Consider the following 21149-nt stretch of genomic DNA (forward strand, 5'->3'; position numbering starts at 1 on the left):
TTACTGTAGTCTACCAGACCACTCTTACTGTAGTCTACCAGACCACTCTTACAGTAGTCTACCAGACCACTCTTACTGTAGCCTACCAGACCACTCTTACTGTAGCCTACCAGACTACACACAGAAGATGCATGTCCCGTCTTTGCGCACTCGTGTGTGTGTGTGTCCGTGTGTGCCACTTTGAGACAGACCCCTTCCCTCCTTCCCTCCCTCGTCTCCTAGACATAGAGAACACACTAAGGGCTTCATTATCATTCTCAATCCCAATGCGTTTGTGTCATCTTCCTATGTGTACTTAGCCAACAGGCAGTAGGTAGAGTTGTTTTAAGACACTGATCACCAAGAAAAATGTGTCCCAAATGACACCCTATTCCCTATATAGTGCACTACTTTTTGACCAAGGCCCCATAGGGCTCTGGGCGAGTGCATACTTCAGAATGTTTACTGCACTGCACCTCTGCTAATGGTCTCCCAGTGTCACTGCCCCCTGCTGGTTGGATGAGGAACAGTCGCTGCTACACTGCTGCTAAATTATTTGACAGGTTTTCCAGAAATCTCAGTAGGAAGATTCTCAGATTTCCTGCTGATTCCAGGGATTTTTCCAACAGGGATTTCTGGAAAAAAACTGGACATTTTGGAAAAGTTACCAGAATTTTGCAATCCTATTCCGTCCTACCTACCGCTCTTCTATTCCGTCCTACCCACCCCTCTTCTATTCCGTCCTACCTACCGCTCTTCTATTCCGTCCTACCTACCCCTCTTGTATTCCGTTCTACCTACCCCTCTTCTATACCGTTCTACCTACCCCTCTTCTCTACCGTTCTACCTACCCCTCTTCTCTACCGTCCTACCTACCCCTCTTGTATTCCGTTCTACCTACCCCTCTTCTATACCGTTCTACCCACCCCTCTTCTATTCCGTTCTACCTACCCCTCTTCTATACAGTCCCACCTACCCCTCTTCTATTCCGTCCTACCCACCCCTCTTCTATTCCGTCCTACCTACCGCTCTTCTATTCCGTTCTACCTACCCCTCTTCTATACAGTCCCACCTACCCCTCTTCTATTCCGTCCTACCCACCCCTCTTCTATTCCGTCCTACCTACCCCTCTTCTCTACCGTTCTACCTACCCCTCTTCTCTACCGTCCTACCTACCCCTCTTCTATACCGTTCTACCTACCCCTCTTCTCTACCGTCCTACCTACCCCTCTTGTATTCCGTTCTACCTACCCCTCTTCTCTACCGTCCTACCTACCCCTCTTGTATTCCGTTCTACCTACCCCTCTTCTCTACCGTCCTACCTACCCCTCTTGTATTCCGTTCTACCTACCCCTCTTCTATACCGTTCTACCTACCCCTCTTCTATTCCGTTCTACCTACCCCTCTTCTATACCGTTCTACCTACCCCTCTTCTATTCCGTTCTACCTACCCCTCTTCAATTCCCACTGCCTCTAAAACTGGTACCTTCAGTTGGATCAATAGTATTATTATTTTTTCTGTTGCATGAAAACCTCCAGCAAAGAGTGTGATGTTTCTTCCTGTTTTGATCCGAATCAATGACAAATATACCTTGTGTATTTCAAACATGTGCGTGTCTGGTTGTTTTTTTTCTCATTTTAAGATTTGTGATTCTGGTTGAGTTTAATTAGAGTAAAAATGCAAAATATCAAATTATAGACCACATTTACTGTTCCTTATGACAAGAAAATTATTTTTAGTTTGACTCCATTTCTCTCTGAACATTTAGTTCTCTTGTGCTCTGACATGTCTTGCACTGTTATTACCACACGGGAGAGGGACTGCTGTGTGTGTGTGGTAACTCTGGTCCTGTCAGACCTTATTGTGCTAACATCAGGCATTACTCTGTTATTACTACACGGGAGAGGGACTGCTGTGTGTGTGTGGTAACTCTGGTCCTGTCAGACCTTAGTGTGCTAACACCAGGCATTACACTGGGATACTTTAAAGGCATTTCGAAGTGTGACACAAAAATGATGTTTACTGTGACACACACAAACACACAATTGATGTTGAAATCTTCCCGAAATCCTAATTAATGTAAGTAAGATAACATTTAGTGAAACGATCCAGGAATTTTATTTAGGAAAAATAAATACGATATTCATATCCAAACATTTTCTTTGGGGGGGAGGGGACTCCAATGGGGTGAGGGGGACTCCAATGGGGGAGGGGACTCCAATAGGGTGGGGGGGACTCCAATGGGGGGAGGGGACTCCAATGGGGTGGGGGGGACTCCAATGGGGTGGGGGGGAATCCAATGGGGGGGGACTCCAATGGGGGGAGGGGACTCCAATGGGTGGGGGGGACTCGAATGGGGTGGGGGGACACCAATGGGGGGAGGGGACTCCAATGGGGTGGGGGGGACTCCAATGGGGTGGGGGGGACTCCAATGGGGTGAGGGGACTCCAATGGGGTGAGGGGACTCCAATGGGGTGGGGGGGACTCCAATGGGGTGGGGGGGGACTCCAATGGGGTGGGGGACTCCAATGGGGTGGGGGGGACTCCAATGGGGTGGGGGACTCCAATGGGGTGGGGGGGACTGCAATGGGGTGGGGGGGACTCCAATGGGGTGGGGGGACTCCAATGGGGTGGGGGGGACTCCAATGGGGGAGGGGACTCCAATGGGGTGGGGGGGACTCCAATGGGGGGAGGGGACTCCAATGGGGTGGGGGGGACTCCAATGGGGGGAGGGGACTCCAATGGGGTGGGGGGACTCCAATGGGGTGGGGGGGACCTCCAATGGGGTGGGGGTACTCCAATGGGGTGGGGGGGGACTCCAATGGGGGGAGGGGACTCCAATGGGGTAGGCAGGGACTCCAATGGGGTAGGGGGGACTCCATTGGGGTAGAGGGGGACTCCAATGGGGTGGGGGGGACTCCAATGGGGTGGGGGGGACTCCAATGGGGGGAGGGGACTCCAATGGGGTAGAGGGGGACTCCAATGGGGTGGGGGGGACTCCAATGGGGGGAGGGGACTCCAATGGGGGGGACTCCAATTGCTTGATTACACAGCCGTTTGAACAACACACACAAAATCTCCATGTAGTTTACACAAGAACCACAGAGCCATGTTAAAGAATAGAACATGAAGAACCCTGTCCTGCGAGACAGACAGCATCCATCCCAAAATGACACCCTGAAAACCTACAATGTCGTGGAAAAATATTTGCCCCCCAGTTTTATGATTTTCTCTATTTTTGCATATTTTTGATACTGAATGTAAATCAAATCATCAACCAAAACCTAATATTAGATAAAAAGGGAACCTGAGTGAACGAATAACAAAAATATACTTATTAATTTGATGACATGGGTCCCATAATGTCTGATGAAAACTAAAACACTGCATTCCACAGTAAGAACCTCGTACCAACGGTCAAGCGTGGTGGTGGTAGTGTGATGGTTTGGAGATGCTTTGCTGCCTCAGGACCTGGACGACTTGCCTTAATAGAAGGAACCATGAATTCTGCTCTGTGTCAGAGAATTCTACAGGAGAATGTCAGGCCTTCTGTTTGTGACCTGAAGCTGAAGCACAGCTGGGTCATGCAGTAAGACAATGATCCAAAACACACAATCAGGTCTATATGAAAATGGCTAAAAAGCAACACATTTGGAATGGCCTAGTCAATGTCCAGACCTAATCCCCATTGAGATGTTGCGGCAGGACTTGAAATGAGTAGTTCATGCTTGAAAACCCACAAAAGTCACTGAGTTAAAGCAGTTATGCATGGAAGAGGGGGCCAGAATTCCTCCACAGTGACGTGAGAGACTGATCAACAACTACAGAAAGTGGTTGGTTGGAGTGATTGCAGCTAAAGGTGGACTGATCAACAACTACAGAAAGTGGTTGGTTGGAGTGATTGCAGCTAAAGGTGGACTGATCAACTACAGGAAGTGGTTGGTTGGAGTCATTGCAGCTAAAGGTGGACTGATCAACAACTACAGAAAGTGGTTGGTTGGAGTGATTGCAGCTAAAGGTGGACTGATCAACAACTACAGGAAGTGGTTGGTTGGAGTGATTGCAGCTAAAGGTGGACTGATCAACAACTACAGGAAGTGGTTGGTTGGAGTCATTGCAGGTAAAGGTGGACTGATCAACAACTACAGGAAGTGGTTGGTTGGAGTCACTGCAGCTAAAGGTGGCACAACCACGTATTTAGTGTAAAGGGGCAATTACTTTTTCACACCGGGGCATTGGGTGTCGTATAACTTTGTTTAACCCTTGTGTTGTCTCAAGGGTTTAAAAAAATGACCCGCAACTATGTTTAACAGCAGAGAAAACCCACTAAATTATATTTTTTCACTTGAAATTTGATGACTTTTCCTAAAGTGACCTCAACATTAGAAAAAGTGTAAGATCGCCTTGGTGCATATTTCCATTAAAGCTGTACACCATCAGGGTACAAAGATTGTCTTGAGGTCATTTTTGACCCGGCATTTATACAATCATTTACACACCACAAAAACCACAAAGACACACAGAAACACAATGAGAAATTGAGATTATGTGCTACTGATTGAACTCAGCCAGCAGCTGAAGAGGAAGATCACCATGGTTGGCATAGTTAGAAAGAACAAACCTGAGCTCCCCCTGAACTCCTCTTAACAAAGGGGAGAGAGGCCTTCTCATCAACGTTTGCCTTCAACCCCACCACCACTCTAGTTTCTTACCTCTCAAAGAGGAACAAGAATGTGGTTCTCCTGAGCACACTGCACAAAACGGTTGAGATCAGTGATGGTGAGGACAGGAAGCCAGCCATCATCCCGGACTACAACCACAGCAAAGGAGGCGTGTACAACCTGGACAAGGTGATTGGAACTTACAGCTGGAGGAGGATGACCCCCCCCCCCCCCCCCCCCGCTGACCCCTGGTCATCTTCCATAACATCATTGATGTGTCCTCATACAATGCCTTCATGATATGGAACTAGATCAACCCTACCTGGATGCCTGATAAGTGGAACAAGAGGAGAGTGTTCCCGGAGCAGCTGGGAAAGGCACTTGTAACCCCCACACATTCAAAGAAGGTAGTGCCTCCCCCGCACAGCAGCCTCTGCAGCGCTTGTGAAAGCTGTTCAGGTGGCTAAATCTTGTCCTGATCCACCTGAGGCTGCAGCTGGGGCAGGTAAGAGGAGGAGATTCTGCCCCCCAAAGGAGAACTGTAAAACGAATACATATGTGCTGCACATGTATTTCTCACATCTGCAAAGTCCACACACACACCTGCATACTGCCCTACATAGTCAATCAATCCTTATCCCAGTCTGCTGTTCCCACATGCTCCAAGAGGGCCAGCATTGTTCCTGTTCCCAAGAAAGCTAAGGTAAACTGAGCTAAACGACTTCCGTCATCATGAAGTGCTTTGAGAGACTAGTCAAGGACCATATCACCTCCACAATACCTGACACCCTAGACCCACTTCAATTTGCTTACCGCCCAAATAGGTCCACAGACGATGCAATCTCAACCACACTGCACACTGCCCTAACCCATCTGGACAAGAGGAATACCTATGTGAGAATGCTGTTCATTGACTACAGCTCAGCATTTAACACCATAGTACCCTCCAAACTCGTCATCAAGCTCGAGACCCTGGATCTCGACCCTGCCCTGTGCAACTGGGTACTGGACTTCCTGACGGGCCGCCCCCAGGTGGTGAGGGTAGGTAATAACATCTCCACCCCGCTGATCCTCAACACTGGGGCCCCACAAGGGTGCGTTCTGAGCCCTCTCCTGTACTCCCTGTTCACCCACGACTGCGTGGCCACGCACGCCTCCAACTCAATCATCAAGTTTGCGGACGACACAACAGTGGTAGGCTTGATTACCAACAACGACGAGACGGCCTACAGGGAGGAGGTGAGGGCCCTCGGAGTGTGGTGTTACGAAAATAACCTCACACTCAACGTCAACAAAACTAAGCAGATGATTGTGGACTTCAGGAAACAGCAGAGGGAACACCCCCCTATCCACATCGATGGAACAGTAGTGGAGAGGGTAGCAAGTTTTAAGTTCCTCGGCGTACACATCACAGACAAACTGAATTGGTCCACCCACACAGACAGCATCGTGAAGAAGACGCAGCAGCGCCTCTTCAACCTCAGGAGGCTGAAGAAATTTGGCTTGTCACCAAAAGCACTCACAAACTTCTACAGATGCACAATCAAGAGCATCCTGTCGGGCTGTATCACCGCCCGGTACAGCAACTGCTCTGCCCACAACCGTAAGGCTCTCCAGAGGGTAGTGAGGTCTGCACAACGCATCACCGGGGGCAAACTACCTGCCCTCCAGGACACCTACACCACCCGAAGTCACAGGAAGGCCAGAAAGATCATCAAGGACAACAACCACCCGAGCCACTGCCTGTTCACCCCGCTATCATCCAGAAGGCGAGGTCAGTACAGGTTTATCAAAGCTGGGACCGAGAGACTAAAAAACAGCTTCTATCTCAAGGCCATCAGACTTGGGTAATTTGTGGGTGATTGTCTATGTATTAGTTGCACTTATTCTATATAGCTTCACGTTCGTTTTTTGTAAGTTTGTTGAAGTGTTCTTCGTTTCATTAAAATAGAAGATGTATTCACATCACGCTGCGCCTTGGTCTCATCGCTATAATGAACTTGACATCCCCAAACATATGGAAGAAGGTACTCTGGTCAGATGAGACTAAAATTGAGCATTTTGGTCATAAAGGAAAAACGCTATGTCTGGCGCAAACCCAACACCTCTCATCACCGTGAGAACCCCATCCCAGGGACTGGGAAACTGATCAGAATGGAGGGAATTATGGATGATGCTAAATAAAGGGAAATTCTTGAGGGAAACCTGTTTCAGTCTTCAAGAGAGTTGTGACTGGGACGGAGGTTCACCTTCCAGCAGGACAATGACCCTAAGCATACTGCTAAAGCAACACTCGAGTGGTTTAATGGGAAACATTTAAATGTATTGGAATGGCCTAGTCAAAGCCCAGACCTCAATCCAATTGAGAATCTGTGGTATGAGATTGCTGTACACTAGCGGAACTCATCCAAATTGAAGGAGCTGAAGCAGTTGTACCTTGAAAAATGGGCAAAATCCCAGTGACTAGATCTGCCAATCTTATAGAGACGTAGAAAATAGAGACGTAGAAAGTATTGACTTTGGGGGAGACGCACACTCAAGTTTTCCGTTCAAATATTTTGCATCTTCAAAGTGGTAGGCATGTTGTGTAAATCAAATGATACATACCCTCCCAAAATAGATTTTAATTCCAGGTTGTAAGGCAACAAAATAGGAAAAATACCAATGGGGGTGAATACTTTCGCAGGCCACATTATGTTCTTCATGTTTTTGTTTTGTATCTATCTTGTTTTATTCTTATTTATTGTTGTTTATACACCTTGGCCAATGGTTTGAAAAATGGGAGAAGACTAGTATTTTGTAGTTGAATTCCTCAGCTGTGTCTGGGTTAGGGATTGTATAGATTGGGTATAGAGCCATATCTGGGTTAGGGATTATATAGACGGGGTATGGAGCATTACTGCATTACTGCATTGTCGGAACTAGAAACACAAGCATTTTGCTACACTCGCATTAACATCTGCTAAACATGTGTATGTGACAAATAAAATTTGATTTGATTTGATTTGATATCTGGGTTAGGGATTATATAGACGGGGTATGGAGCCGTATCTGGGTTAGGGATTATATAGATGGGGTATGGAGCAGTATCTGGGTTAGGGATTATATAGACGGGGTATAGAGCCGTATCTGGGTTAGGGATTATATAGATGGGGTATGGAGCCGTATCTGGATTAGGGATTATATAGATGGGGTATGGATTATATAGATGGGGTATGGATTATATAGATGGGGTATGGAGCCGTATCTGGGTTAGGGATTATATAGACGGGGTATGGAGCCGTATCTGGGTTAGGGATTATATAGACGGGGTATGGAGCCGTATCTGGGTTAGGGATTATATAGACTGGGTATAGAGCAGTATCTGGATTAGGGATTATATAGACGGGGTATGGAGCCGTATCTGGGTGTTCATCGTCATCATCATTATATCCAGAAACCTTGTTCCAGCAGCTTATGTTCCTCTGGGGGAACCAGCTGCCCCCCGTCAGACCACCTGTCTGAACTTCCTCTCTGAGTCTGATGCTGAGGACGAAGAGGCTGCCGCTGGGACTTGAGATGAGACGGGTTCGAGTGATGAAGATGATGAGGAAGAGGAAGAGGCTGCCGCTGGGACTTGAGATGAGACAGGTCCGATTGATGAAGAGGAGGAGGAGGAGGAAGAGGCTGCCGCTGGGACTTGAGATGAGACGGGTTCGAGTGATGAAGAGGAGGAGGAGGAGGAAGAGGCTGCCGCTGGGACTTGAGATGAGACGGGTCCGACTGAAGAAGGTGTAGATGAAGGGGATGACCGGGTACTGAGCTAGTGAGAGAGGGCGGCTCTGCGGGTGCTACTGTATTTATCTGAAACACACAAAAACACGCAGATAGTTTAAAACACAAAGCACCCAACACTGGGTGGGAGGCTGAAATTAATACATGTAGAGATTTTTTTAATGAACGATTTGAGCAGTAATATGTGTTTTGGGGCACAGTTCAGAAGGAGCCAGTACGGTGTCTGAGAAGTGCCAAACCTCACCGTTCGACCGTGGTCCCTGAGCCTGATCTTGCGAGGGAAGCAGGGTAGACCCAGGAAAGAAACACACAGAGAGAAACACCGCACTGACAAGACCAGCTGGACAATACAGATCACGATCAGAGGAACCCACAGGATCAGTGTCATGCTCTGGAAAGCGGAGAGAGACAGGTCAGTAAATCTCTCTCTCTCTCTGTGTGTATCTGTCTCTCTCTCTCTCTCTCTCTCTGTGTATGCATCTCTCTCTCTCTCTCTCTCTCTCTCTCTCTGTGTGTGTGCGCATCTGTCTCTCTCTCTCTCTCTCTCTCTCTCTCTCTCTCTCTCTCTCTGTGTGTGCGCAAATGTCTCTCTCTCTCTCTCTCTCTCTCTCTGTGTGCATCTGTATCTCTCTCTCTCTCTCGCGCTCTCTCTCTGTGTGTGTGTGTGTGCATCTGTCTCTCTCTCTTTGTGTGTGTGTGTGTGTGTGTGTGCATCTGTCTCTCTCTCTCTCTCTCTCTCTCTCTGTGTGCATCTTTCTCTCTCTCTGTCTATCTCTCTCTCTCTGTGTGTGTGTGTGTGTGTGTGTGTGTGTGTGTGTGTGTGTGTGTGTGTGTGTGTGTGTGTGTGTGTGTGTGTGTGTGTGTGTGTGTGTGTGTGTGTGTGTGTGTGTGTGTGTGTGTGTGTGTGTGCGAGCGTGTGTGTGTATGCATGCATGCGTGCGTGTGTGTGTACAGCAAACACCAGATGGACTTTAAAAGTCATGTACAGAGCCACTCACAAGTTTAACAATAGTAACCTGGAGAGGGACAGAGAAATTGGAGGAAAGTGGGCACGGAATGTGGGCACGGAATGTGTACGCTACAAACAGAGACAGTTATAAATTCATTTTTCCTTAACACCATGGGGCGGTTTCCCAGACACAGATTAAACCGAGCGAATCGTCATCTACACTCTTTATACTCCAGGACGGGGATTAATCTGTGTCCATGTTTCAAAACCGTCCCATGATGTCATTGGCTGGATTAGCTAGAGAGACAGTTACCCAGCAGGTTTAAATCAGTCTATTTAAACATCAAGAACGATAACCGTTACATATCGCATCTCTCAAGGACTACAGGTCCAAAGGTCCCATTATATAGCAAACTAGCACAGTCCTGCTAGTTTAAAGGTCCCATTATATAGCAAAATAGCACAGTCCTGCTAGTTTAAAGGTCCCATTATATAGCAAACTAGCACAGTCCTGCTAGTTTAAAGGTCCCATTATATAGCAAACTAGCACAGTCCTGCTAGTTTAAAGGTCCCATTATATAGCAAACTAGCACAGTCCTGCTAGATTAAAGGTCCCATTATATAGCAAACTAGCACAGTCCTGCTAGTTTAAAGGTCCCATTATATAGCAAACTAGCACAGTCCTGCTAGTTTAAAGGTCCCATTATATAGCAAACTAGCACAGTCCTGCTAGTTTAAAGGTCCCATTATATAGCAAACTAGCACAGTCCTGCTAGATTAAAGGTCCCATTATATAGCAAACTAGCACAGTCCTGCTAGTTTAAAGGTCCCATTATATAGCAAACTAGCACAGTCCTGCTAGTTTAAAGGTCCCATTATATAGCAAACTAGCACAGTCCTGCTAGTTTAAAGGTCCCATTATATAGCAAACTAGCACAGTCCTGCTAGTTTAAAGGTCCCATTATATAGCAAACTAGCACAGTCCTGCTAGTTTAAAGGTCCCATTATATAGCAAACTAGTACAGTCCTGCTAGTTTAAAGGTAGATAGTCTACCTGATTTCTCAGGTCTAAATCAGTATATTTAAATGTCAAGAACGATATAACCATTATATAGTGTAACCCTCGAGGACTGGTGTATCTCTGACTATACATTATAGTGTAACCCTCCAAGACTGGTGTATCTCTGACTATACGTTATATAGTATAACCCTCGAGGACTGTATCTCTGACTATAGGCTAAAGAAATTCGTCTTGTCACCAAAAACACTCACAAACTTTTACAGATGCACAATCGAGAGCATCCTGTCGGGCTGTATCACCGCCTGGTACGGCAACTGCTCAGCCCACAACCGTAAGGCTCTCCAGAGGGTAGTGAGGTCTGCACAACGCATCACCGGGGGCAAACTACCTGCCCTCCAGGACACCTACACCACCCGATGTCACAGGAAGGCCATAAAGATCATCAAGGACAACAACCACCCGAGCCACTGCCTGTTCACCCCGCTATCATCCAGAAGGCGAGGTCAGTACAGGTGCGTCAAAGCTGGGACCGAGAGATTGAAAAACAGCTTCTATCTCAAGGCCATCAGACTGATAAACAGCCATCACTAACATTGAGTGGCTGCTGCCAACACACTGACTCAACTCCAGCCACTTTAATAATGGAAAAATGTATGTAATAAATGCATCACTAGCCACTTTAAACAATGCCACTTAATATAATGTTTACATACCCTACATTTCTCATCTCATATGTATATACTGTACTCGATACCATCTACTGCATCCTGCCTATGCCTTTCGGCCATCGATCATCCATATATTTTAATATACATATTCTTATTCATTCCTTTACACTTGTGTGTATAAGGAAGTTGTTGTGAAATTGTTAAGATTACTTGTTAGATATTAATGCATGGTCGAAACTAGAAGCACATGCATTTCGCTACACTCACATTAACATCTGCTAACCATGTGTATGTGACTGACCTCTTGACCACCCCTCCACATGACCCAGTGACCAGACCACATGACCCACTGACCAGACCACCCCTCCACAAGACCCAGTGACCAGAACACATGACCCCCTGACCAGACCACTCCTCCACATGACCCACTGACCAGACCACCCCTCCACATGACCCACTGACAAGACAACATGACACACTGACTCCATATGTGACTTACATAAACGCGTGTGTGGTCGAAAGGGCACTCGTTAGTGATGCTGGCGTAGCCAATAGCGTTGGGGAACCGGCAGTGAGTCAGGAGGCTCCGCCTACCATTAACTGTGACCCTCACCACAGAAACGGTGAGGCCAATCGCAGACCCTGTGGCCAGGAGACTACCAAACAGGCTGACCACGAACAACGACCATGTCTGAGAGAGAGAGAGAGAGAGAGAGAGAGAGAGAGTGTGAAAGAGCGAGAGAGAGAGACAGAGACAGAGAGAGGGAGAGAGAGAGAGAAAGAGAGAGAGAGAGACAGAGAGAGAGAGAAAGAGAGAGAGAGAGAGACATAGAGAGTGAGAGAGAGACAGAGTGTGTGTGTGAGAGAGAGAGTGAGAGAGAGAGAGACATAGAGAGTGAGAGAGAGACATAGTGTGTGTGTGTGTGAGAGAGAGAGAGAGAGAGAGAGAGAGAGAGAGAGAGAGAGACAGAGTGTGTGTGTGTGAGTGTGAGAGAGAGAGAGAGACATGGAGAGTGAGAGAGAGACAGAGTGTGTGTGTGAGAGAGAGACAGAGAGACAGAGAGACAAATCCAATTTTGATAAACTCCCATATCTACTGGGTGAAATTCCACAGTGTGCCATCACAGCAGCAAGATTTGTGACCTGTTGCCACGAGAAAAGGACAACCAGTGAAGAACAAACACCATTGTAAATATAACCCATATCTATGCTTATTTATTTTATCTTGTGTACTTTAACCATTTGTACATTGTTAAAACACTGTATATATATATAATATGACATTTGTAATGTCTTTATTGTTTTGAAACTTCTGTATGTGTAGTGTTTACTGATAATTTTTATTGTTTATTTCACTTTATATATTCACTTTATATATTATCTACCTCACTTGCTTTGGCAATGTTAACACATGTTTCCCATGCCAATAAAGCCCTTGAATTGAATTGAATTGAGACAGAGTGTGTGTGTGTGAGAGAGAGAGAGACAGAGTGTGTGTGTGAGAGAGAGAGAGACAGAGTGTGTGTGTGTGTGAGAGAGAGTGAGAGAGAGAGAGACAGAGTGTGTGTGTGAGAGAGTGAGAGAGAGAGACAGGGAGAGAGAGACAGAGAGACAGAGTGTGTGTGAGAGAGAGTGTGTGTGAGAGAGAGACAGAGAGAGAGAGAGAGAGAGAGAGAGAGAGAGAATTGAGCTCCAGTGGCACAAAAACAGTCAGTACTCTTTCATCTGCACAGAGAGGAAACAGGGATTCTCCCAGAGGGATGTGTGCATGACACAAGAAAACTTTCCAACAATTGTTTACAGACAAGATTATTTCACTTATAATATACTGTATCACAATTGCAGTGGGTCAGAAGTTGACATACACTAAGTTGACTGTGCCTTTAAACAGTTTGGAAAATTTCTGAAAATTATGTTATGGCTTTAGAAGCTTCTGATAGGCTAATTTACATTATTTGAGTCAATTGGAGGTGTACCTGTGGATGCCTTTCAAGGCCTACCTTCAAACTCAGTGCCTCATTGCTTGACATCATGGTACAATCAAAAGAAATTAGCCAAGACCTAAAAAAAAATTGTAGACCTCCAGAAGTCTGTTTCATCCTTGGGAGCAATTTTGAAACGCCTGAAGGTACCAGGTTCTGTACAAACAATAGTACACAAGTTTAAACACGCATCATACCGCTCAGGAAGGAGACGCGTTCTGTCTCCTAGAGATGAACGTACTTTGGTGCGAAAAGTGAAAATCAATCCCAGAACAACAGCAAAGGACCTTGTGAAGATGCTGGAGGAAACAGGTACAAAAATATCTATATCCACAGTGAAACGAGTCCTGTATCGACATAACCTGAAAGGCCGCTCAGCAATGAACAAGGAAGAAGCCACTGCTCCAAAACCGCCATAAAAAAAAGCCAGACTACGGTTTGCAACTGCACATGGGGACAAATGTCATACTTTTTGGACAAATGTCCTCTGGTCTGATGAAACAAAAAAAATAACTGTTTGGCCATAATGACCATCGTTATGTTTGGAGGGAAAAGGGGGAGGCTTGCAAGCCAAAGAACACCATCCCAACCGTGAAACACAGGGGTGGCAGCATCATGTTGTGGTGGTGCTTTGCTGCAGGAGGGACTGGTGCACTTCACAAAATAGATGGCATCTTGAGGTAGGAAAATGATGTGGATATATTGAAGCAACATCTCAAGACATCAGTTAGGAAGTTAAAGCTTGGTTGCAAATGGATCTTCCAAATGGACAATGACCCCAAGCATACTTCCAAAGTTGTTGCAAAATGGCTTAAGGACAACAAAGCCAAGGTATTGGAGTGGCCATCACAAATCCCTGACCTCAATCCTATAGAAAATCTGTGGGCAGAACTGAAAAAGGAGGCCTACAAACCTGACTTAGTTACACCCGCTCTGTCAGGAGAAATGGGCCAAAAATCACCAAACTTATTGTTGGAAGCTTGTGGAAGGCTACCCAAAACAGTTTGACCCAAGTTAAACAATTTAAAGGCAATGCTACCAAATACTAATTGAGTGTATGTAAACTTCCGACCCACTGGTAATGTGATGAAATAAATAAAAGCTGAAATAAATCATTCTCTCTACTATTATTCTGACATTTCACATTCTTAAAATGAAGTGGTGATCCTAACTGACCTAAAACAGGGACATTTTACTAGGATTATAAATGTCAGGATTTTTGAAAAACTGAGATTAAATGTAGTTGGCTAAAGTGTATATAAACTTCCGACTTCAACTGTATTATATTGAGTAAACATCAGTAACATCACCGGACAGTGAGTAGAAGGACACATAAGGAAACATCAGTAACTCACCAGCACTCTGCTCTTCTTGTTTTTAGACAGGAGGATGGCCAGCATTCCTACAACAACACCCTACAGGGATATATTACAGAGATAGTTATTAGACAGGATGATGGTCAGCATTCCTACAGGGATATATTACAGAGATAGTTATTAGACAGGGTGATGGCCAGGATTACTACAACACCCTACAGGGACATATTTCAGCTGGATGAGACAACACACACAGAAAATCACCCAATGTAAGTTTATTGTGATGGAGAGACTGTGATAACTACTCCACTACATTAGATATCAGTCCCACCACTAGTCTAGTAGTACCACATTAGATATCAGTCTCACCACTAGTCTAGTAGTTCTACATTAGATATCAGTCTCACCACTAGTCTAGTAGTACCACATTAGATATAAGTCTCACCACTAGTCTAGTAGTTCTACATTAGATATCAGTCTCACCACTAGTCTAGTAGTACCACATTAGATATCAGTCTCACCACTAGTCTAGTAGTACCACATTAGATATCAGTCTCACCACTAGTCTAGTAGTACTACATTAGATATCAGTCTCACCACTAGTCTAGTAGTACCACATTAGATATAAGTCTCACCACTAGTCTAGTAGTTCTACATTAGATATCAGTCTCACCACTAGTCTAGTAGTACTACATTAGATATCAGTCTCACCACTAGTCTAGTAGTACCACATTAGATATCAGTCTCACCACTAGTCCAGTAGTGAGTGCCATTATATTAGATATGGAGTACGCCATGGTGTGGGCTCGTGTGTTCAGGTTGATGTGTCGCAGCACAGCCCCGTGGACTAGCGCCCCCAGTAGGAAGTTGACGTGTCCTACAAGCACCATACTCAGGCCAATCTTCATCAGGGCCTTGGGCTGCTCCAGACTGGCGCAGCACCTACCTATAGTGAGGGAGGGGGGAGGCAGAGATGAGAGAGAAATTAAAGAGAAAGAGAGATTGAGAGACAGAGAGAGAGAGAGAAACAGAGAGAGCAAGAGAAAGAGAGAGTGTGAGAGAGAGAAAGAGAGAGAGAGCGAGAGAGGACATAGATACAGGAGAGAATGTAAACATCATAAGGAGGAAGAGAGAGAAGTGAGGAGACAGTATCATCAAGTCCATGTTCAGGGTCCATTTACTATTTATCTGCTCCACACAGTCCCAGGGTTAAAACCACACTGGAGATGTCACAGGCATTAATGATTACCTGCTGAACACACACACACATCTCTAAGGTCTAGTACTGTCTCTGGTTCTATCCAAACAGAGCCTCTCTACAGTACATTAAGGAGCATCAAGGAGCTTCACATGTATGAAAAGCTGACCTAGGTTCAAATGCTATTTAAATCATTTCAAATATTTAAGATGTGCTTGAATGAGCTTGCCATTTGCAATGGACTAATAGAACAGTCCCAAAAGTGCAAACTTATTTCACCTCTTTCTTTAACAGGGTACTTATTGACGTTTAGATGTGCTTGAATGAGCTTGCCATTTGCAATGAAAACATTTCAGAAGTTTAATTGAAAATTAACCCACCCATTTCCCCACTTTCTTTAACAGGGTACTTATTGACGTTTAGATGTGCTTGATTGAGCTTGCCATTTGCAATGGACTAATAGAACAGTCCCAAAAGTGCAAACTTAGCCGACAGGCCTTTCCATTCTAAAGCAAACACTTAAATTATTTGAAAGATGTAAAATATTATTTGAACCCAGTTCATGTATGATGTTGGGTAAACATTGTGGTATAACAGAGACATGCCATCTAAAATCAGACACCATCCAGACAGTGTGGTATAATAGACATCTAAAATCAGACAACATCCAGACAGTGTGGTATAACAGACATCTAAATCAGACAACATCTAGACAGTGTGGTATAACAGACATCTAAAATCAGACAAAGTATAATGATAGGCTCAACACTGATCTTTTTTACCTTTATTTAACTAGGCAAGTCAGTTAAGAACAAATTCTTATTTGCCTGTTCAGGGGCAGAACAACAGATTTGTACCTTGTCAGCTCGGGGGTTTGAACTTGCAACCTTCTGGTTACTAGTCCAACACTCTAACCACTAGGCTACCCTGCCACCCTCAACACTGTGAAACTGATGCATCATAATGTAAGCATAGCGATCAAAATGTAAGCTTAGTAATCATAATGTAAGCTTAGTGATCAAAATGTAAGCTTAGTAATCATAATGTAAGCATAGCGATCAAAATGTAAGCTTAGTAATCATAATGTAAGCATAGCGATCAAAATGTAAGCTTAGTAATCATAATGTAAGCTTAGTGACAGCTCAATGTTGTATTTAAGATATGTACTTTGCTTTATTTTATGCATTATTACAGGTACAGTGAGTCTTAGACATTTTCTACTCAGTTTTCACTGTCTATAATTTTTTTACAGTTTTTTTCGATTGCTAAACGACAGTGGACACAACTGGAGTCACATGTGCAAAACTCTAACTACAGTCTGCACAGCAGCAGTTCATGTGGACCAAACTCTAGTTCGTTTTTCATTGCTTGAACACAGTTTTAAAAACTCTACACACTTATCCCATGACTTTAACCACAACCTGCACAACACTGTGGATTTACAGCACTTTGTTCAAATGCTAACACACTGCTGTCAAAACTGTGAACCACACATTCAAAACGGAATAGATTTCAGCCTTGTGCCTTTCAAACACTGCTGATTGCAATTTCAGCTGAAAGGCTAAGCAGGTGTCTTGTTTTAGACTTGTTAGTGAACACACACACATATTACAGTATATATTGGTAGAGCTCAGAAAGACTCATTTTGGAAATGGAACAAGGAAGATGGGTTCGTGGAGGGAGAAGGGTGGCAGGGAGAGGGCGGATGCGTGGAGGAAGACAAAGAAGACAAAGAGCTGTTATTTCAGATGAAATAAGGGCTACACTTATAGACCATGTCGTGAACCATGGTCTCTCATTGAGAGAGGCAGGGTTGAGGGTGCAACCCAATCTGCAAAGATCCACAGTGGCATCTGTAATGCGAATTTTCCATCATGCAAACAGGTGAGAGTTACATCCTTACAGTAAATGAAAACATTACAGGAATCCATTTTGTATTGCAATTATAGAATATTTACACAGATATATATTACAGTAAGTTTGACTGTAAAATATATTTTTACAACAGGACCCAAAGGCTGCCCCCAACAGGGGGAAGAGGAAAAATATTTTCAGATGCGCAGGAAAATGCTATTGTTGACATGGTTGTTGTCAACAATGCAATAAAACTGCGGGAGATAGAGTGCTGGCTGATAATGATATATTTGAAAATGTTAATTCTGTCAACACAACAACTATTGCTTGAGTCCTAAAGAAACACCAAGTTACAATGAAACAGTTATACACTGTACTGTTCGAGAGAAACAGTGAACGGGTAAAAGAGCAAAGATACCAATATGTCCAGGTAAGACGTCTGAGGTTACGTACACAGATATACAAAATATTTAAAGTAAAAAAAACACTAGCATTTCTACAGTAAAACTGTGCACTTACTGTTTTCCAGAGAGTAATGGAGGTGGAAGCACTGGAAAGACCACATTCATTTGTATTTATCGATGAAGCTGGATTTAACCTTGCCAAAACACGACGCAGAGGAAGGAATGTTATAGGTCAAAGGGCCACAGTGGAGGTTCCAGGCAAAAGGGGGGGAATATCACCATGTGTGCTGCAATGGCCAATGATGGTTTGCTTCTCAACACACCACTCATTGGCCCATACAACACAGAAAGGCTTATAGCTTTCCTAGAACAGCTCTATGCTCAGCTAGTGCCAGCAGAACAGGGGGAGCCAGTAAGAAACCCCCAAGTTTTTGTCATAGTTTGCGATAACGTTGCTTTTCACCACTGCAGCTGTCACAGATTGGTTTGCAGCACATAACAGATTTATGGTTTTGTACCTGCCTGCATATTCACCCTTCCTCAACCCAATAGAGGAGTTTTTCTCTGCCTGGAGGTGGAAAGTGTTTGGTCACCACCCACATGACCAAATGTTTCTTTTGGAAGCCATGCGTGCAGGATGTGAGGACACGAGTCCAGAGGACTGCCAGGGATGGTTAAGGCACTCCAGAAGGTTCTTCCCCAGGTGCATGGCAAGAGAAAACATTAGATGTGATGTTGAAGAAAACCTGTGGCCTGATGCTAGAGAGAGGCAGGATTAGCCCCTCAATTATTTGTTCGAATTACAGTATGTACTTTTAGTTTCTACCTTTTTTTTCTCATTACTGTATTTCCGTAAATTACTACAGACTATTGAAGCAAACTGCTCATTTTTATTTACCTTAAAGAATTGTTATGTTCTAAAAATTTTCATAAATCATGTGAAAGAATGTCACTCTTTTCTTTGAAGAAAATATTACTTTGTATGAAGTCACTGAAATTGTTCAAACTGTAATGATGAATAGTTTGTATTTTCTGTATTGGTGTTTGATGCTAGTGTTTTTACTCTCAGTGTGTTCTGAGTGGCAGTGTGTGTTATCTCAGTGAGGGTTGTGCATAGTATTTGGCTGCACTGAGCGTGTTTTGAGCCATGTGTTAAGAGTTGTGTTGCTTGGAATGAGTTTTGCAGGTGATGTGAACTGTTTAGCTCAGGTGACTGTTGGTAGTGCAGACTGTAGTTAGAGTTTTGCACATGTGACTCCAGTCGTTTAGCAATCGAAAAAAAACTGTAATGAAAATTAATTGAAAATTAACCAACCCATTTCGCCACTTTCTTTAACAGGGTACTTATTGAAGTTTAGATGCTTATACATTTAACCTTAGGCATCTCCATCACCTCTCTATACCATAGGGGTGTCCACCCCCTTCACACAACCACAAAGTTGTTCCACAACATCCACATTCCCCCCCCATTCCTCCACATATGTTGGTACAGTCCACCGACCAAGGTTTCTAATTGTAAAAATCTTGACCTCCAGACCTGTCAGGTGATGGATACATAGACTAGAACTGATGTACTATTCTGGTCGTTAAAAAAAGCCCTTCAGTCAGTATGACATATTAGATGTTGGTCATAAAACATGTGTTGACTAAGGGAATTGTAACCACGAAACACTCACAGTGTAATTGTAACGCTGAGTGAATGGGTGTGGAGTCAAGCGCAGAGAGCAAAAGGATTCCGGAAAAAATACGCTTTAATGTCCAAAATTACACAGGAACAAAATAGTAACCCAACACAAGAGTAACCATAAAACAAAATAGTACCCTGATGTGAAATACTAGGATAGCGAGAAAACCCACCAAAACACTAACACCTCTCAGACATACAGGAGAACAAGCCCGCACAAACAGAAGCGGGCTAAACAAACTTAAATAACCCCACCCTAACAACCAAACCATAAACAGGTGAAACCAATTAGACAAAACCAAACGAACACGGAACAAAGGATCGGTGGCAGCTAGTAGACCGGCGACGACGACCGCCGAGCGCCACCCGAACAAGAAGGGGAGACACCTTCGGTAATATTTGTGACAGTGACTAAGGGAATTGTAACCACGAAACGTTCACAGTGTAATGTCTATTCTCTTTCAGTTTACCACAATGTGTCAGAGGACACGTTTCCAATGCAACTTCTGGGCCACCAGGCTCAGATGGGTTTATAAAGATCAATCTAACAGTGACTTTAACCCTACTGCAGCCCATTCCTTCAGTCAAAACAGTTCCAACAGAAACAAGATGGCTCAGTGGGCTGAACTGAAGAACTCACTTTCTGATGTATCCTGTCTATCAGAATACTGTAGCACTCATTGTCAATTGTCAAAGGATAAACAGGATTATGAACTAAAGTCCAATATTCACCTGTATTGGCCATTGTTGGTGATTTGAATCCCCCCCACCCGGTTTAAGTCATCATCTGTCCAGATGTTGTGTTATTTTGACAATCTAATAGATTTTATCTGATGATTTTATGTGTTTTCTCTTTCCCTCCTCCTGGTGAACGTTCCCCGTCAGTCCGTCCCCGAAGCGACCGCACAAGTACATATATATATATATATATATATACGCTACTGGTCAAACGTTTTAGAATACCTACTTATTCAAGGGTTTTTCTTTATTTTTACTATTTTCTACATTGTGGAAAAATAGTGAAAACATCAAAACTATGAAATGTAGTAACCAAAAAAGTGTTAAAACAAATCAAAATATATTTTTATATTTGAGATTCTTCAAAGTAGCCACCCTTTGCCTTGATGACAGCTTTGCACACTCTCGGCATTCTCTCCACCATCTTGTAATGGATTTAAATGAAAAGGTGTGCCTTTAAATAAAAAAAATTGTGGAATTTCTATCCTTCTTAAGTTTGAGCCAATTAGTTGTGTTGAAACAAGGTGGGGGGAGGGGGGAGGGGGGGGGGCAAGAACAGCTCAAATAAGCAAAGTGAAATGACAGTACATCATTACTTTAAGACAATGATGTACTGTCATTTCTCTTTGTTTATTTGAGCTGTTCTTTCCATAATATGGACTGATGATGATATGGAATACTTTATCATAATGATGATGATATGGAATACTATATTATAATGATGATGATATGGAATACTTTATTATAATGATGATGATATGGATATGATATGGAATACTTTATTATAATGATGATGATATGGAATACTATATTATAATGATGACGATATGGAATACTTTATTATAATGATGATGATATGGAATACTTTATTATAATGATGATGATATGGATATGATATGGAATACTTTATTATAATGATG

At 43.9% G+C, this 21149-nt stretch overlaps 1 protein-coding gene across 10 annotated transcripts; it reads right to left on the reverse strand.

The window, feature by feature from the left end:
* Positions 1-7247: 7247 nt before the first annotated feature.
* Positions 7248-20405, reverse strand: LOC110487848 (transmembrane protein 54-like). 10 transcript variants are annotated; one of them, XR_016493769.1, is made up of 7 exons: positions 20224-20394; positions 15101-15297; positions 14391-14450; positions 12439-12487; positions 11553-11744; positions 8660-8806; positions 7248-8484 (listed from the first exon to the last, which is right to left on the reverse strand). XR_016493769.1 is itself a non-coding variant. In XM_090228552.1 (7 exons), the coding sequence occupies exons 6-7, from the start codon at positions 8801-8803 to the stop codon at positions 8068-8070; spliced, it is 561 nt and encodes a 186-aa protein (XP_090084678.1). In that variant the 5' UTR covers positions 8804-8806; positions 11553-11744; positions 12439-12487; positions 14391-14450; positions 15101-15297; positions 20224-20391; the 3' UTR covers positions 7248-8067. The 10 variants fall into 10 exon arrangements, 7 of the variants coding, with proteins under 7 accessions (XP_090084678.1, XP_036827478.1, XP_090084675.1 ...); XR_016493768.1 differs by lacking the exon at positions 20224-20394 and adding an exon at positions 17923-18031; XM_090228552.1 differs by having other exon boundaries at positions 20224-20391.
* Between the last annotated feature and the right edge of the window lie 744 nt (positions 20406-21149).

The sequence above is a fragment of the Oncorhynchus mykiss genome, chromosome 30 (genome assembly GCF_057628025.1).
Source record: "Oncorhynchus mykiss isolate SJ-2025 chromosome 30, ASM5762802v1, whole genome shotgun sequence".
Lineage (NCBI taxonomy): Eukaryota > Metazoa > Chordata > Actinopteri > Salmoniformes > Salmonidae > Oncorhynchus > Oncorhynchus mykiss.

Coding starts and splice junctions, on each gene's coding strand:
- LOC110487848 (XM_090228549.1), bottom strand. CDS start 17,968: ATGTGGTCTTTCCAGTGCTTCCACCTCCATTACTCTCTGGAAAACA. Junction 15,298..17,922: donor CCATTACTCTCTGGAAAACA/GTAAGTGCACAG, acceptor CCCTCACTATAG/GTAGGTGCTGCGCCAGTCTG. Junction 11,745..14,390: donor ACAAGAAGAGCAGAGTGCTG/GTGAGTTACTGA, acceptor TCTCTCTCTCAG/ACATGGTCGTTGTTCGTGGT.